At 40.3% G+C, this 19330-nt stretch overlaps 1 protein-coding gene across 9 annotated transcripts in view; it reads right to left on the bottom strand.

Annotated features, from left to right (window-relative positions):
• Positions 1-1994: 1994 nt before the first annotated feature.
• ANKRD18A (ankyrin repeat domain 18A) overlaps positions 1995-19330 on the bottom strand; it is a 51542-nt gene continuing 34206 nt past the window's right edge. For 6 of the 9 annotated variants that reach the window (XM_034967457.2, XM_063594376.1, XM_034967458.2 and 3 more), the window contains 9 exons: positions 19080-19209; positions 10754-11035; positions 9940-10151; positions 8363-8585; positions 5974-6019; positions 4896-4949; positions 4006-4085; positions 2285-2325; positions 1995-2131 (listed from right to left, as the gene is read on the bottom strand). In XM_034967457.2, the coding sequence (XP_034823348.1) occupies positions 2299-2325; positions 4006-4085; positions 4896-4949; positions 5974-6019; positions 8363-8585; positions 9940-10151; positions 10754-11035; positions 19080-19209 (1054 nt within the window). In that variant the 3' untranslated portion in view covers positions 1995-2131; positions 2285-2298. Of the gene's footprint in view, positions 2132-2284; positions 2326-4005; positions 4086-4895; positions 4950-5973; positions 6020-8362; positions 8586-9939; positions 10152-10753; positions 11036-19079; positions 19210-19330 lie in introns of those variants that run through there. The other 3 variants (XR_008954477.1, XR_004673301.2, XR_008619720.1) reach the window with 1 other exon arrangement.

Below are 19330 nucleotides of genomic sequence, written 5' to 3'. Positions count from 1 at the left end.
TTCATACTTCAAAAAGCAATAAAGTAAGTGGTATCATTCTTCCAAAAGTTACAATGGTAGTGTAGGAATTCATAGCATGGTTTAGGTCATGTTTGCTACTGTTTCTATTCTATCGCCATATTAACTGTTTCCTACACAATTCTATGTTCAGCCGAGTTTCAATTGAGAACAAAGCCATCCTTGCACTACCGCCAATACCTGGCACTATCTCTTTGCTAGTGTTATTATTCTGCTGTGGAAAGCATCCTTGAACTGGAAACAGTGCACAATCGAGTATCTAGTCATTCAACACAATCAATTCCTGGGTGACCTTTTGAAAAAATAGTATCTCTTGTTGCAAGAAATGCTGCATCTGTGAGTCCACGTTTCTCACTGGAATTGGATGGAAGTGGTGAATTTCAGCCACAGTGTCCAAAGAAATCCTGTTCCTGTGATTCTGACATCATCAGCCTCTGCACCTCTGTCTTCCCTTCTGCCACATGTTGCCTGCTCTCCATGACTTTGGTAAGAGCTTCCTTGTGTATGTGGATGATGTCCGGGATGATGACCTGGTGTCCCAGAGACAGCACTAACAGGTCCATGACTGGGTCCAGTTCCTGGCTGGGCTGATTGGCAAAGAGCTCACCAATGGTGTTGAAGGCATCTCTGGTGAAGTGATGGCCTGGTCCAGCTCCAAGACCTGGCTGAGGCTGAAGAACTGACCACCTTCTGATGCTCTTTCTTAAAGCCCGTCACCATAATCTGCTTGCATGTCAACTCATTGGCTGAGAAGTTGAGCTGAGTGCCCTGTGGTCCATCTTCTTGGTGAAGTACTCGAAGCCGTCAATTTTGCTCTCCCACTCTTAAAGGTTGAGGGCCACCTTGGGGGTGGGCTCAGGGTCAGGAAGAAGCTGGAATTCACCACCTCATCCTTCTCAGCCTTCCTCTTGCCCTGTCTCCAGGCTGTCTCTTCAGTGCTGGTGTGGCACATCAGGAAGTGATGGAAGATGTGGCACTGTGCCTGCACCCAGAAGCTGGCCATGTGGTTCATCCACCAGATTGGGCCCTTTCTGCACTTGAACATGGAGTCCTTCTCAAGATGCCCTGCGGTCTGCCTCTTGGCACCCAAGAAGCCCACAGTGCTGTAGGAGCCCTCATGCATGGACTGGAGCCCCAAAGGCAGTGCACAGCCTGCTCCTGAGCCTGCTACTCATTTCCTCTATGTGGCTCCATCTGCAGCACAGTGGTTGCATTGAGGCCTGTGCATGCCAGGCAAGGCCAAGCTGGCTCAAAGAGCAACCAGCCACCTCTGCAAGGGTGTGCCAGGAGCAGGTGGACCAGCCACCAACCTCACTTGCTGCCAGTCAGGGTAAATCAGTTATTCTGCCCTGGAGGTAGGGCCCCAGTGCCATCTGCTTTTCCTCAGGCCTCTGCTCCATCAGCCGTCAAGTGGCAGCCCCTCAGGCTGTGGGAACCTGGCCACCCCTGATTCCTTGAGTGGGTGAGGCTGGTGGCTGGTCCACTTGCTCCAGGCACACCCTTGCAGAGGTGGCTGGTTGCTCTTTGAGCCAGCTTGGCCTTGCCTGGCATGCACAGGTCCTGGGTACTGACACCCTGCTCTGAGTGAGCTTGTCCTGTCTTGGGCCAAATTCTAACTCTGGCCAGGGCCACAGAAGGCTGAGTCCCCTGGGTGGTAATGCTGACTGCTGCTGGGGGACCCATAGTGCCCCTCCCCTCCCAGGGCCCAGGATGAGGCCCAACTGGGCCAGGACCCTGCTCGTTCCCCAGCAGGGGGCCTCTGTCCCACAGGTTGGATGACAAGATGCTGCTGGCTGCCAGGGTTGCTCGGATTACACGTTCACCCTTCCCTCCAGGGACATCAAAGTTTCTAGCTTCCCCTTTGAGAATGACTTCCCAAGGCCCAGGTGCCATCTGGGGCTGCAGGGCAGCTGGCTGCATGCTGCCCTGGCTTCTTCCATGTTGGGCTGGTCACTACCCACCAAGGGGGGTCAGATGCAGGAACCAAGTAGGGCGGTTGTCTCTGGACCTGCATCTTGGTTATCACGGAGCCAGACTGGGCCTGGTGACAGGGCCATGATGGGGTTGTCCTGGTGGTCCTGGGGGTGTCCAGAGGAGATGCAGAATGGAATTGCTGCAAGGATGAATGAGATGACTGTCAGCACAGAACAGGCACCCGGTGAGTGCTCAGGGATTACCCTCAGTAGCTGCCCAGAGGCCAAAACCACCCACCCGATAGCGACTGTCCCCAAGCCAGGAGGAAGAGAAGAGAGCAGGTCCCACTCACCTGAGTCCGATCAGTCAGCTGTGTTGAGATGTGCTTTTCACCTAGAAAACAATCCTTCATGCAGAGCCACTCACAGAGACTGCTGTGTGTCTCTAACTGCTCCACAACACAGAGGCGATGGGGACTCAGCAAGAGTGACATTGTGGGGTGACACAACCCACCACAATGGGAGCCTGCTTGGGTCAAGAGGGCCCAGAGTCGGTGTCCTCTATCCCCTGAACTGACATGTGTGCATGCATTGTGTTTGTGTATGCGTGTGTGTGTGTACATATGGGTGTGTTTGTTTGTCTTGCTTCTCTGGCCAGGCCTAGCTGCTCCACTCACAGGTGCACCCAGGTCCTCATCACTGTCACCACCAGGGCCCAGGGCCAGGATTAGAGCCTCCCACAGGTGCTCCCCAATTTCTTCCCTCTCCACCAAGGGTGGTCCTGGGGATGCAGACAGAGGAGGGGCGCCAAGCAGAGCAGAGAGGGCTGGCACCCTCTCTAGGTGGAACCCAGGTAGTGTGTAAAGTTGGAGGTCTGCCAAGCAATGCTGAATTCAACACATCTTCTCACATTCTCTTTCCAGCCACCCTCCAGGGTGCCCTGACTCACCTTCCCTACAGATGGAGGCAAAGAGGCTCCACAGACAAACCCCCTGCCTGAGGTCACACATCGGCTAACTGGCCAGGTTCCTACTGACCAGGTGGCCCCAACGAGGCCCCTAATGAGCACTCCCCCATTGACCAGGCCCCACTGACCAAGTCCCCATGGACCATGTCTCCCTAACCAGGCCCCCATTAGTAGGCCTCATGGACCAGACCCCACTGACCAATTTCCCACTGACCTGGTCCCCACTGACTGGGTTCCCACTGACAAGACCACAATTTACCAGGTTGCTGCTCACCTCACCCCCATTGAATAATTCTCCATGGATCAGTCCCCAGCTGACTGAGCCGCCTCTGACCAGGCTCTCACTGACCAGGCTCCAAGCCACTAAGGCCCCACACTGACCAGACCCCTAATACACTTAATACACCCCACTGACCAGTTTTTTATTGTTTATGTTCCAACCGATCAGGCCCCACTAATAAGAGCACCATTGACCAGGTCCCCACTGACTAGGCTTCCAATGACTAGGTCACAAGGTACCCACTGGGTGAGGCCTTCACTGAGGTGGCCACCACTAACCAGGTCCCTGCTGATCAGGTCCCAACTGACCAGGTCGTGATGGCTAGGTCATCTCTGACCATGGTCCACTGACGAGGCCCTTGAGCAGCTGTGTTCAAAGTCTCATTACAATGTCACCATCAGCTCACAGACCCTCCCCTCCCTGCATGTGTGCCCAGGGGTCAGGCCTTGGGGGTTTTCTTGGGCCACAAGGCCTCTCCTCCAAGACACAGGGAGGGAGTCAGCCTCAGGCTCCAGGTACCCAGCTTCACACTCACCCCGCAAGGCCCTCTGGGCCCATCTCAAAGGAGAAAATGAGGTGGCCTGGCACTGCCTGGACATGCCATCTTCCCTATTCCTGAGTGTCAGAGTGGGAGGAAGGGAGGGACATTTGGCAGACAAGACATCCTGTGCTGCTGGGTCTCCCAGGGCCCTTCCTGAAGAGCCCCGATCTAGAGACACAGCACAGAGACTGCAGGGAGACTAATCAAGAACCCTTGAGGCTGAGCCAGGGACCACATGAGGACTGTTCCCAGACAGCTAGAAGGCCCTTTGCTAGTTTCTTGGTACCTCAGTGGATGCGACAGCGGTTCTTCTGTTGGGGACTAGTGAGCGCATGATGGGAAGGGCTCGCCTGTGCTTCCTCGGTGCTGCCGCAGAGAAAATACAACATTAGTTTAGAACACCTTGTGCCAGAAAGTAAAAAAGTGCTGACAGAATAATGGGGACAATTCAAAAAGACATAAAGTCAGCTTGAAATGTCTACCACTGGCCTAATCTTGGGGAACTGGAGCACCAGAATCATGAGCTTTCCCTTCTCCTTTATTTATTGGTTTTATTTCTCCATGTAGAACAAAGAAGAAAATAAGAAAAACAATCATCTGGCAACCATCACAGTAATACTTGTTCAAACACAAGTCATCCATGAAATGCTAAATCTAGTGGGTTTTGAGGAGTAACCAGATATTTACAGAGCTTCAAAGTATCTCCACACAAAATACTATTGAACTACAAGAAGAAAACCGTAACACTAGTATGGACAAACCTGGCAGATACTCTTTAAGTCTCCTACTATATACGGTAATAAAAACTGTAAAATGCAAAGAAGCCCTCGATGACCTTTACTAAAGTATCAATGATGACTTGGTTGTTTGGCTGTTTAAACAGCTGACATTCAGGCAATTTGAGTAGGCCAAACTCAATAACACTGGTGTTCATTTGCAAGATCCACTTAAAACTTAAAGAGGCTAAAAAAATCATTTAAAATAACATATAAATATATACCATATATGACATGAAAATATTCTACTTTAGTAAAGATTATGATGTTTTATATTTTATGAGAAACAATTAAAATTTCATGTAAATAGCCCAGTAATAAAGTTTTATGATCTTTTAAATCATACAACTTTTCCTTAAGATTTTATGGTTAAATAATCTCTTCATTAGATGTGGCTTACCAGTGGATTCTACAAAAGAAAGTAGACGGGAGCAAGTGCTCAACATAGCAAAACCTGGAAAGAAAAAGAAAGGATTATGTTCTTTACCTAAAACATTTCAGTTAACGAAGTGTAAGTTTAAAATGTGGAGTTGCGAACGTTATCAGAGTTAATAAGAATGAGAAATATGTACGTGCAATTACAATACAAAATTACTATTAAATCATTTACACATGGCGTTAATTCCAATTGTGGTTAAATATCACAGCTTTTTCATTCTTCATTCATGTACTCAACAGCCACGTGCTAAGGTACTAGAGCCAGCACTGGAATTACAAGATGAAGATGGCATGGTCCACCTCCCAATAGTCATATGCTATAACCTAAAAGACCAGCAGGTAATGTCCATATAGAGTCATAGATACCATGACAGGTATACAGCAGGGCACTACTGGAACATACAGAAGGGACATCTATCCCATTTTTGTGCCAATATCATGGGCTTTCTGGTGGAGGGGATACATAGGTTGATGACTGAAGGACGAGGAAAATCTTGCCAGATAGAGGGAAGAGGTGAAGGCAAAGATCCTGAGGTAACAAAGAGCCCTGCAGAGTTCTATTCTGTCCACTTTGGTGCTAGAGCAAAGGGCAGAATGCAGTAAGTGGTGAGAGACAAGGCTGAGTAACCTGACAAGAGTTACATTGATGTGGGTGTTTTTATTTCATGGTGAAATTTTTGGAACTTTTCCTGAGAAAAGATGTAAGCCAACTGATGCCTTTGTTTTTGGAGAATCGTTTCAGTGTGCTGGCTGACAGTTCCATGAGGATGGCAAAAGTGAAGAAATTGTAGAGCCAGTAAAAAAGAGATGGATCCACTTCTTGGGAATTTTTTAAGCTACGGCACATGATGAATTAATGGTGCATAAGTATACTCTTCACTGTGAAAGTTTTTGTTTTCACATCTTTCATTAGATGTGTGTAAGAAAAAGCTACTGAACATAGTATCTACTAACCCAACAATGAAAAGGAATGCCATTTGCTATTTACACTTTATTACTAAAATAAACCTAAATTTAATTAATACATTTTGGCAACATACTTTTCTTTGTTCCTGTAATTATTTGTTCTACACGGTCCAGGTCCATCTAAAATAAGTAAAAAATAATAATAATAATGTTTAAGTTAAATAAGAAATATTATCATGAGATTAATATATTAGAAAATGTGGCCCTTAGTATTTTTAGTGACTAGACATAACACGAAGTTTGCTTAAATAGAAAATTAATCACATTAAGTAAAGTAAAATTTCTACTTATTCTAAGTTTAGATAATAGAGGATGTATCTGTGTAATGCTGTTTAGAGTAATCTGACAAAAATAGATAATATTGGTCTATTGGATATACATAATTTTAGAAAGGTGGTGTTTTATTTGTACAAAGGTTAAACAATGGCCGGGCACAGCAGCTCATGCCTGTAATCCCAGTACTTTGGGAGGCAAATGTGGGCAGATCATGAAGTCAAGAGATCGAGACCATCCTGGCCAACATGATGAAACCCTATCTCTACTAAAAATACAAAAATTAGCTGGGTGTGGTGGTGCATGCCTCTAGTCCCAGCTACTCAGGAGGCTGAGGCAGGAAAATGGCTTGAACCCAGGAGGTGGAGGTTGCAGTGAGCCGAGATCGTGCCACGGCACTCCAGCCTAGTGACAGAGCGAAACTCCATCTCAAAAAAAAGAAAAAAAAAGGTTAAACAATTAAAGTCACATTTTGCAATGAATGAATGCATTGCTTTGAAATTCTTAGCAAAACTTTGTCCTTTACAAAAGTTTAATCCATTTTTTACTTAAATAAATTTTTTCTTAAAAAGAAATTTATATTCTTTAGTTACTGAAAAAAATATGTAGAGTTTTCTTTTTTTTTTCTAGTTTGTATTCTAAATTAAAGTGGTACCTGTGTAAGTTTCTTCCAAAAGTATATTGAGGAATGCTGAGGTTTGGAGTACAATTGAACCCATCACACAGGTAGTGAGCATAGGACCCAAGAAGCAGTTTTTCAACCCTGGCCCACTCTGTCCCTCCCCATTCTTATTTCCCAGTGTCTATTGTTCCCATGTTTATGTCAATGGGCACCTGATGTGTAGCTCCCACATACGAGAGCAAACAAGATATTTGGTTTCTGTTTCTGCGTTAGTTTCCTTAGGATAGTGGATTCCAGCTGTATCCATGTTGCTGCAAAGGACATGATTTTGTTCTTTTCATGGCTGCATAGTATTTGGTATATATGGAATTTTCCAATCTACCTTGGATTTTCAATCTACCTTGGGTGCACCTGGATTGACTCCATGTCTTTGCTATTGTGAATAGTGCTGCAATGAACATACATGTGCATGCATCTTTTTGTTACAATGATTTATATTTTCCTTTAGGTATAACCCTAGTATAGTAATGGGGTTGCTGCATGTGGGATTACAGGTGCCTGCCACCACACCTGGCTAATTTTTGTATTTTTAGTAGAGACGGGGTTTCATCATGTTGGCCAGGCTGGTATCAAACTCCTGTCCTCAGGTGATCCGCCTGCCTCGGCCTCCCAAAATGCTGGGATTACAGGCGTGAGCCACCACACCAGGCCAAGCACAAAGCTTTTAACAGAAAAATGGAAATGAACCTTTCAGTGTTTTGTTTATTTAATTCATAAAATGCACTTATTTGGGGTTCTATTAAATAATAAATATCTATATGTTGTTAAGTGTTTGGTTGCCTGTCATTCACTTGTGATTATGGGTGGAAAGAGTTAAGTTGGTATAAAGAAACTTTAAAAGTGGTATGGGCTGGGCACAGAGGCTCACCCCTGTAATCCCAGCACTTTGGGAGGCTGAGGTGGGTGGATAACAAGGTCAAGAGTTCGAGACCTGCCTGGCCAACATGGTGAAATCCCATCTCTACTAAAAATACAAAAATTAGCCAGGTGTGGTGGCAGACATCTGTAGTCCCAGCTACTTGGGAGGCTGGGGCAGGAGAATCACTTGAACCCAGGAGGCAGAGGTTGCAATGAGCTGAGATCATGCCACTGCACTCTAGCCTAGGCAACAGAGCAAGACACCATCTCAAAAAAAAAAAAAGTGATATGAACCACAGACAAACTACAATCAAGTAGAGTAAGACAAAGCATTTCAAAGTATACCATCAGTTATTAGGCAATAACATGCATTTTCTAAAACCTAACTTAAATGCAGCTTTTAAAGAAATTTTAAATGTGTCAGTTTAACCACATTTATTGAATAAAGTTAGCAAATGGGTGTCTCTTGAAAATGAGAGCTCCAGGGAATTAAAAAATGTAAAGTTTCCATTTCCTTTCTGTGTTAACACAGCTAATTATAATCTTTACTTAACATGCGTAAGTCAACAGAACTCAGTATTTCATCAAATTATAGACAAGAATTATATTAGAGAAATGAAACCCAAAAGAGAAATGGTCATATAACTAACCTCAGTCAAGGAGTTCTTGCAGTTATTTGAAGTCTGTGGGTTTGAAGTAGGAATTCTTATGGCCGTTTTGGGAATATATTTTCTGTTGAGTTCTATACTATTAAGATTTTCAACACAAGGTAACTCTGGTTCTGGCCTTGTGGGAAGAGTGCTGAGAAAATATTTCATTCGCTGTTTCTCCGTAAAGAGCTTGGTGCTGATCACTGCTATTTTCTTATCCGATCTGTAAAGAGAGCAAAGACAAATGCTTAGTATTTCATTTTTCCTTGAATGATTCTTAATGACTTGCATTTTTTAAAAAGTTGCCCTGAGAGTAAATCAAATTACCCATTAAACAGTGTTTTCACACAAAGATGTGTGAGGGCATACCTCTTGTAAGTAACGGTAATTTTAAAATCATCCTAAATAAGTATATGTGTTTCTAAGGTGATTTCTACTGAACAAGCAGTTCAAAGTGGACAGGGAAGAGAAATGGCTATCAGTGATGTACGGCTCAACAGGTAACCTAGCTGCCTTCTAAAATAGCTCTACTTATAAGATTCTAAAGATTCCTTTAGATATACTTGTATTTAAAGGGTAACTATGTGGGAAAATGATTACGTTAATTTGCTTGACTATAAGAACTACTTCAATATAAATAATTATATGAAAACATCATGTTGTACTCCTTAAATAATGTAGATTAAGAAAACTAAAATGAACAAAAATAATCTAGAAATACTTGTGTTTAGTAAACCAGTTTCAGGTTTCACCCTTGTACATTTCACCCACTCTCTAAGAACACTTAAGTATTTGGCACTGAGGAATAACTCAGAGCAACAACTCCTGGGGGAGAACTAGACTGGTTGGCTGGTGATCAAAAAGAACTACAGCATCTCTGAAGGCAATTAGCCCTCAACACCGTGACCAAGGCACTGGAGGTGGGGCTTGTTCTTTCTGCCTTCCACACAGCCCTTCAGGCTGAACAAGGTGTTATTTTTGAACCCTTGTGGATTACCCTTCTTTTCATTCCTGTGATCATTATTCCCTCTTTCACAAGGATGACTTTATGTAACACCTTGGAAATGTTACACAAATAGTCTTTCTTGAGGCACCCTCTAGTGATAATACTAAAGATCACAATCAAAAACAGTCCCTGCCTGAGTGCCAGGATGTGCCCAGAGTAGCAGTATCACTTGACACTTTGGGTTTAGGTTGTGATCTACCAAAAAATAAATTAAACTCACTAATATTCCCATTTAGGGAAATTCTGACAAGTAATTTTGTAACAAGATCACTTTATTGATCATAAAGCTTCAAAAATACTTAGTGAAAAAAACTAACAGGTCAGGTTAACTACATGAGACTTTTCAGGGGAAAAAAGCCACACAAAAACAAAAAAAGAGAAGAGAGACAGAAACTATCCTTGATGAACATTTTAAAGGTAGGATTATTTACTAACATTATTTTCCAAAATTACATTATCAAATTAGCATTCACTTCCTACTGATCTCCTGAAGCCATCTCACTAAAAATTATGCTTTTAAAACAAATTAATGAGCTGAATTCATTTTCTATGAGTGTATGTTTTGACTTACTTCGTTAATTTTTTTGACATGGAATTGTTAGCTTTCAGTGCTGCTGCAAAGGCTTCCTTAAATTCTTCTAATTCAGTTGTAACCTCTTCATAAGCAGTTTTCATTTTGGAGAATTTACATTCCACATCTTTAAGTGTGAGTTCCTTCTTTTTTAGTGAAGCCGTATTATCCTTGTTTAACTGCTCTAATTGTTTTTCATATTCTGCTTGTTTCTGAAACAAATGAAAAGAATACACTTTTAAAACAATTATAAGTTAATTACCATAGGTTTGTTGCCTTTCATTTTGAATCAGTGATTCGAAGAGCAATTTTGAGTATGTTGAAAAGAGGCTGAAGCTTAAAATATTTATCAGCAATATCAACAAAACTAATAACTGAATTCAGAATTATCTGATTTAAAAAAATTTGAAATCATACTTATGTTAGTATTAATGTAATCTTGTCCTATAAAAAGTAATAGAATCCATTTATAATTTTAAAAAGTGAACAATGAACAACGTAGCTTAAGACCAATTCAAAAGTATCATATAATTTCTAAATCACAGTTTTCTCTTATGCCACCTGGTCTTAATCATCAAATTCCCCCTTTTACTCTATAGTGAGAATCATTACTTTGAAAGATTGATTTTGTTATAATAATAATGGAAATTTAAATATTTAAAAGGAAAAAAGTCACTTTTTTTCTAGAACTCTACAAAGGAAATTGCTGTAAGAGAGGCAGAGGAAACACAATATATACATATCCAAAATATAGTTTGCAGTGAAATAAATGAAAGCCCATTACAGATAAACTTGCCTGATTTTAAAAACTAACCTGTAAATGGATTTCTTCTAATTTTTCTATTTCCTGCACTGCCCTTTCATCCAGCTCCGATTTATATTCTTGTAGTTTACCAAGTTCTACCATATCTTTTTCCATATGTGTCTTAAGATTTAATACTTCTTCTTCCAACATCTTTTTATCCTTCTCAAGTTTTTCACATTTCTCTTGTACTTTTCTCATAGATAATAACTCCTGATGAAGAACTTCATTGTCTTTGGCCAAATTGACACATTTTGAAGACACAGCTTCCTTCTCGGCCACAAGATCATTAAACTGCATTAAGAAAATAATAGAGCTTGATAATGAAGTAGGCTGAGAATAATCTAATACAAAACCAATAGCAAATTTTGAAATGCATTGACTTGAAATAAAATGTTATCTATAATGTAGTAGATTCTTCAAATGTGAATCCTTAAATTACTCAGAATTTTAAGAACAAAGTTAAAGCTACCATGAGTCACAAAAATGTGCTTTACTGTCATCATCTTTGCCACAGAACTTTTGCACTTGCTTTTACTTTTATTTTTCTGATAATTCATTTTTGTTCCTCCTTAAATGGCACTAAGTTATCTCTTAGTAAAAAGTGTCTAACCCTCTTCCCTCATCATCATTCCCCAAAATTTGTCAAAAAAAACTTTCAGAGATATCATATTGAGTTATTTAGGCCAAAGTCAATAAATGGCTCTCAGAATAAGACTTTGAAAATAATATAATTCTCTACGCTAGGCATGGTGGCTCATGCTTGTAATCCCAGCACTTTAGGTGGCTGTGGCAGAAAGATCACTGGAGGCCAGGAATTTGAGATCAGCCAGAGCAACATAGTGAGACCCCCATCTCTACAAAAAAACAAATTTAAAAAATTAGCCAGGCATGGTGGCTCAGGCCTGTAGACCCAGCTAGTTGGGAGACTGAGGCAAAAGGATGGCTTGTACCCAGAGTTCAGGGCTGCAGTGAATTATGACCACATCACTGCACTTCTTCCTGGACGATAGACAAAGACCATATCTCAAAAAAACACAAAATAATGAATCCCGTAAAAATAAGGATTCTGATGCCATAAGCCTTTCCCTAAACCGCAAATGTTTCATGCTAATTTGAATTGCATTTTAAGAAGTAATGATTCTTGGGGTAAAGGCCATAGAATACAGCACCCAGAAACAAATGCACATATTTACAGCCAACTTATTTTGGAATAAGGTGCCAAGAACATACACTGGGGAAAGGACACCCTCTTCAAATGAATAGCACTGGGAAACTATCCATATGAAGAATGATACTAGCTTCCTATCTATATAGCACCATATAGCAAAATAAACTCAGAATCGATTGAAGACTGAAATGTAAGGCCCAAAATTATCAAACTATTATAAGTAAACATAGGGAAAATGCTTCAGGACATTAGTCTGCACAAAGATTTGTATAGGTAAGACATCAGAAGCATAGGCAACAAACAAATGATAGACAAATGGTACTACAACTGAGTGAAGAGAAAACCTGCAGAATGGAAGAAAACATTTTCAAGCGATTCATCCAAAATATCCAAATACACAAGACAAATATCCAAAGTACACAAGGAACTCAAACACCCTGACAGTAAACAAAAATAATCTGAGTTCAAAACTAGGCAAAAGATCCGATTAGATATTTCTCCTTTTTTTTAAGAGAAAAAAAAGAAATACAAATGGCGAACAAATACATTTTAAAATGTTCAGTATCACTAATCATCAGGGAAATACAAATCAAACCTACAATGTGATATAATCTTGCTCCATTTCAATAAATGGCTATCATAGAAAACACACAAAAAAGTGCTGGTGAGGTTTCAGAGAACAGTAAGCTCTTACATGCTGTTCGTGGGAAGGTAAATTAGTGCAGCTACTATAGAAAACAACATGAGGCTTTCTCAAAAAACGAACAATGCAACTGCCGAGGGATCCAGCAACCCCACTACTGGGTATTCAGGCAACAGAAAAGAAAACAATAGATCACAAGGATACTTGTCCTCATATGTTTATTGTAGCTCTATTCACAACAGCTAATGTATAAAATCAACCTACATGTCCATCAACAAATGAATGGACAAAAAAATTGTGGTACACATAAACAATGGAATACTCACCATATAAAAAAATGAAATCCTCTTACTTGTAGCCACGTGGATCAGTCTGGAGGATATTATGTTAAGTGCAGACACAGAAAGATAAATACTGCACATTCTCACTCATGTGTGGGAGCTAAAGAAAAATTGAGGGCTGGGCAACATGGCTGATGCCCGTAATTTCCTAGCACTTTGAAAGACTGAGGCAGGAGAATCACTTGAAGCCAAAAGTTCCAGAGCAGCCTGAACAACATAGAGAGACATCTCTACAAAGTAAAAAATCAGACAGGTGCAATGGTGCACGCCCATAATCCTAGCTGCTCAGGAGGGTGAGGTCAGAGGATCACATGGACCCAAGAGGTTGAGGCTGCAGTGAGCTATGATCAAATCACTGTCTCTAGCCTGGATGACTCTACAGTTGCCCAGAGCCAAGACTACACTAGCAAGACCCTGTCTCTTAACAACAAAAAAGCTCATAGAAGTAGGAGAGGGGAGTCTGGTTAATGGATACAGAATTACAGTTAGATAAGAGGAATGAGTTCTGATGTTCTGTGGCATTATAGAGTGAATATGGTTAACTATGGTTTATTGAATATTTTTAAAAAGCTAGAAGATTTTGAATGTTCACAATTCAAAGAAATGAAAAATGATTGAAGTAGTAAGAAGTAGTAAATATGCTAGTTAGCTTGATCATTATGCACTATATAAATTTATCAAAATGTCACCCTATAGCCCATAATTATGTATATACATGTCAATTAAAACAAAAGAGAATCTATATTCATCCCATTAAAAGAATAGAATATGGGCCATCCTTACTGATGGCCTTCTCCTAATGAATAGAATGCAGTAAAAGGGATATCATGTAGCTTCCCTATCTCAGACTGCTTTCCCTTCGAACTCAGCCCCCAGATTGTGAGAGAGATCAGTCCACAAAGACAGCCTGGGAGTGCCAGTGTCGGTGTTCATGCTGCCTGCCCCAGCCGAGGTTCCAGCCAATGGCCAGCATCAACCATCAAACACATGGGTGAGCAAAGCTTCAGATGATTCAATTTCTCCAACTTCCTAGGGAAGCTGAGGGGAGCAGAGACAAGCTGTCCTGGCCAATCTTTTTCCAAACCACAGGTTCATGAACAAAATAAATGTTTTTCTTTTAAGCCACAAAACTCTGGGTAATTGTTAGAAAAATAAGTTTTAAAAAGAGACAACAGGAAACAACTTAGGTAGCAGAAAAGAGTCTCCTTTAAAGTAGGATCTAATAAATGTTGAGATTAATTTGTTGATGACAAACATTATTGAGAAGCAGCAGATAACCAGGAGAGAGATGTAAGCTGCTGAGGAGGAACTTTTCCTAAAACCCCCTTCAATTATGAACTCTGATAATAAGGCAAGGGTGTCTCCTTACAATTTCCCCTCAAGTTAGGAAATAAGACTGCAAAGCAAGAAGACATATGATTTGAAAAACAACTGGAAATACTTGGTTACATAACCAAAATCAGACATTTACCTGATTTCAATTAATGAAAATTCTAAAAGAAGAAGCTCTGAGTATTTATTAATCAATCTAGTATTCGATTTTCATTTTCCTTTTTCTCAATGAGGAAATAAGGAGAAAATTATGGAATGACTTTTACTCTTCACAGAAGTAAAATAAACACAGCATACTTTGAGCGTTAAGACATCAAATGCAATTTCTCCTTTACCTTACTTCACGTTTGTTTGCATGGAGAAGTTAAGACCATCCCATCTCTGTATTATACCACAATGCTTCTCTATAGCACACAACTTGGCTCTGAAATTTTGAAATTTAAAATACTAATCTACTATTTGTCTCTGATAAATTGCCTGAATATTACCTGATTTTTAAGTGCTGCACTCCTAAAACTTTTTCTTGGAATGAGTTAAAGTTTTTATTCCAAGAATCCTCTACTGAGCTAGAAAGCAGAGCTGTGCATCTCTGTTTCAGTAATAGGAGGTCAATACAGAAACCGTGGTTTCTGAGAATGCAAGATCTGCACCAAGAAAAGGATTAGCCACAGTGTTACACAACAGAACAAGATGCCAGGTGGAAAGAGGATCTGTGAACTGAAAGATGATGACTTCACTTGATTTCCACTGAGGAAAGCTGGCAGCTCAAACTTAAACTCCTCCTTCCTGGATGGTAAACATCTATGGATGATTCTATGAATTATAATGAGTTAGTAAAACATAAGGCACTAAATAGTAGACTATTTCAGCAGATACTGCGACCAAAATTTACTGAAAATGAAACTATAGAGGGAGGCACTGGATAAGAGACTAAAGGTTTAAATGGAGAGAAAAAGAAATAGTGTGTCTTGTAAGCCTGACTTGCCATCATGTCTTAGAGTAAGTAAGGTATAAGCTGGCCACAGACTCCTTTGAGACACAAAAGGTGAAGTTAAAGATATTCTACTACATTTAATTTTTATTATGACATAAGACAACTGGTAATATGCAACATGATTGAAAAAATTTTCTCAGTAAATTCAATTTGGTCCTCATATAAGAATAGACATAAACTAAGAATTGATAACCTAAAAATAAACCTGCACATTTACAGTCAATTGATTTTATACAAGGTAACAAAAAAACAGAATGGGAAAAAATACTCTTTTCAATAAATGATATTGGAACAACTGGGTATCCATGTGCAAAAAAAATTACAAAGTTGGACTCTCACCTAATACCATATTTAAAAATTAACTCAAAACAGTTAACTGTAACAGCTAAAACTATAAAACTCTCAGAAGAAAACATTGGCATAAATCTTTGTGACTGCATTTGGCAGTGTTTTCTTAGCTATGACTCCAAAGGAAAAATGGATTCAATGGACTTCAAAATTGAAAACTGCTGTGCTTGAGAAGACAGTATCAAGAAGTGAAAAGGCAAGACACTGAGTAGAAGAAAGAATTTGAAAAGTGTATATCTGATAAGGGACTTACATATATAGGATATATAAAGAACCCTTGCCATTCATAAATAACAAGATAACCCAATTTAACAAATGGGCAAAGAATTTGAATAGATATTTCTGCAAAGAAGATATAAAGACGGATAATAAGCACATTAATAGATGCTTAATGTAATTAGTCATTAGAAAAATGTAAATCAAAACCACCTTGTGGTATCACTTCACACCACAGGACCAAATCTTTGTTCAATAAAAAAGAGAAAATAAGTTAAGTGTTAGGAAAAATGTAAAGAAATTAAAGCCCTTATCCAATGCTGCTGGGGATGTAAAGTGGTGCAGCCACTTTGGAAAACAAACTGTCAGCTCCTCAAAGGTTAAGCATGAAGTTACTGTATGACCCAGAAATTCCAGTCATAAGTATATACTCCAGAAAAATAAAAACATATGCAAGCACAAAAACTCATACATAAATGTTTACAGCAGCATTATTACTATATTTTTTTTGAGACGGAGTCTTGTTCCGTAGCCCAGGCTGGAGTGCAGTGGCGTGATCTCAGCTCACTGCAACCTCTGCCTCCTGGGTCCGGGTTCAAGCAATTCTCCTGCCTCAGTCTCCTGAGTAGCTCGGATTACAGGCACACACCACCATGCCCAGCTAATTTTTGTATTTTTAGTAGAGACAGGGTTTCACCATGTTGGCCAGGATGCTCTTGAACTCCTGACCTTGTGATCCACCCACCTTGGCCTCCCAAAGTGCTGGGATTACAGGTGTGAGCCAACACACCTGGCCTACAGCAGCATTATTAATAAGAGTCAAAAAGTGGAAAGAACCCAAAGGTCCATCACCTCATGAATGGTTACATAAAATGTTTAATGTATCCATACAATGGAATATTACTCAGCAATAAGAAGCAGGAGACAGCAAAATGCCTAGGCAGATATGGAAGGGTCCCCAGAGAATCTCCAGGCCCACAAGTGTCTACACCAGATAAAACATCCGGTGCAGATAAGGGAACCTGCACAGGGGCTTGCCTGGACATGCCAGCAGCAGACTGGAGGCCCACATGCACTGGGGGGTTGGGGTGGAGCCACCAGGAATTCACGCCTTATGCAGAGGAGGAGCCTGGCCTCTTCAGCTCATGTGTGCCTGTCCTGGTATTCAATTGTGAGGTGGAAATCTGTTTGCAGGACCCCTCTCTTTGCTGAGAGCTTCCCTTTCACTTAATAAATTCTGTCCTTCTCACCCTTCAATGGGTCCACATGGCTAATTTTTCCTGGTCATGAGAGAAGAACCCAGATTTAGCTGAACTAAGGAGCGAAAGCCCTGCATCAATACCTGCTACAGCACAGATGCAGCATGAAAAATTATGCTAAGTGAAATAAGCCAGTCCCAGTAGACCACTTGCTTTTTATTTCAGAGGCTTATATGCAAATCTATACAAAGAAGGTGGGTGGTTCCCTAGGGCTGAGGGAGGAAGGGAAAACTAGTGAAGATAGCTAAATGATGTGGGGTTTGTTTTTAGGGTGATGAAAGTGTTCTAAAATTGATGTAATGATGATTACATAACTCTGAAAATACTAAAATTGAATGACTTGTATATTTTAAATGTGTGAATTGCATGGTGTGTTAATTACTTCTCAATAAACCTGTTACACCCCAAAATTTATTTGGTACTAGTGATCTGGAGACATGGGCTGCTTCGTTTCAGATCACTGGCCAGGGTTCAAGACATAAGAGAATCAACAGCATATCTTTTGTAAGGAAAAATATATACATACATATATTTTAAAGTATCTTTTTATTAGTATCAAGTCTGTAAAATTAAATGAAAAATCTTTCACTGCTTAAAGCACTGAGAGATTTATATTGAGGAGCAAGACCTTGTATTCTTTTGCCCCAGTTTCTATCTAAAGGGTCTGGGAATCACACCCTTCAAACAATCAAATCTCATCAGATGGGTTTTATTAACTCTTATAATGTGGTTTACTTTGTAACCTGATTCTGGTACAGCATCACAGAGAGAAGAAGCTGAAAAAAATCAAAGTTATTTTACCCCCAAATATATATTTTTTGACATATTTTGAAATGGCTGTTGCAGGGCCAAGAGATTGAAATGGCTGTTGCAGGGCCAAGAGATTGAAATGGCAGTACAAAGCTGCCTTCTGTGGGGGAATTTGCATCTGTAAGAAGTCTTCATTAATGTAGCCCAATCTCTCCCCTTCTAGGTCTTCCCAGATCTAGGGAAGATTAACTAAGATCCTGATGCATTTCAAGTCTGAAAAGATATATTTACCCTCTATTTTCTCTGAGGGCTGCCAGCTAGGAGGCTTTATCTACATAATAAGAACCTTAACCTCCATAATGACCTTATCTTAATTAAGGCCTTCCTTTATACCTATTTCCAGTTTTAGACAACAGATTTTCTTTATCAATTGTCACCTAAAGAATCCTTAAAACCCACCTATGACTTGTTAGCCCCTCCTTTTTGATGTCCCACTTTTAGGCTGAGCCAATGTATGTCTTCCTCATATTGATTTATGATTTTCCCTGCAACTCTGTCTGCTGGAAATGTACAAAATCAAACTGTAATGTGACTGTCTCATGAAGCATTCTCAAGAGCTCTTCAGATTGGGTAATCCAGGGCCACAGTCACCATACTGGCTCAGTATCAACCTCCTTAGATGTATTTTGGCTGAATTTGGGTTTATCCATTATTAATATTTCTCCAAATTACATAATTTTAATCCCCAAACTGATTTAAAATTACCTTATGTTTAAATATAAATTATTGTATTATAAAGATACATGTATTTGTATGTTCACTGCAGCACTATTCACAATAGCAAAGACATGGAATCAACCCAGATGTCCATCGATGATAGACAGGATAAAAAAAAGTGGTGTATATACATCATGGAATACTATGGAGCCATACAAATGAAAGAGATCATGCTTTTTGCAGGGACATGGATGAACTCGGAGCTGTTATCCTCAGCAAACTAACGCAGGAACAAAAAACCAAACACTGCATCTTCTCACTTATAAGTGGGAGCTGAATGATGAGAACACGTGGACTCGGGGAAGGGAACAACAAACACTGGGGCTTGTTGGGGTCAGGAGGGAGAGCATCAAGATTAATAGCTAATGCCTACGGGGCTTAATACCTAGGTGATGGATTGATACGTGCAGCAAACCATCATGGCACACATTTACCTATGCAACAAACCTGTACCTCTCACACATGTAATCTAGACCTTAAGATAAAATAATAATTTTTTAAAATTACCTTCTGTTTTAGCTTCTTAAACAGAATATCCATTTTCAGTTGGTCTGTATTTAAGTCTCCATGGCAACTGAAGTCTTCATTTGCAAATGCATTTAACATATTTATTGTCATTTCTAGGCATTTCTTAGATCTACAGAAATGTAAGAACTAGTAAGTCAAGTATTTTTAAGAGTAAATATTTAATAATTGTTTAAACAGATATGTTATGGCATATCAAAGAAACAAATCTATAAACTATGATCCTCTCAGTT

This window comes from Pan paniscus, chromosome 11 (assembly GCF_029289425.2).
Source record: "Pan paniscus chromosome 11, NHGRI_mPanPan1-v2.0_pri, whole genome shotgun sequence".
In the NCBI taxonomy this organism is placed as follows: Eukaryota; Metazoa; Chordata; class Mammalia; order Primates; family Hominidae; genus Pan; species Pan paniscus.
The sequence above is the reverse complement of the archived record's forward strand: the minus strand, read 5'-3'. Positions and strand labels throughout refer to the sequence as shown.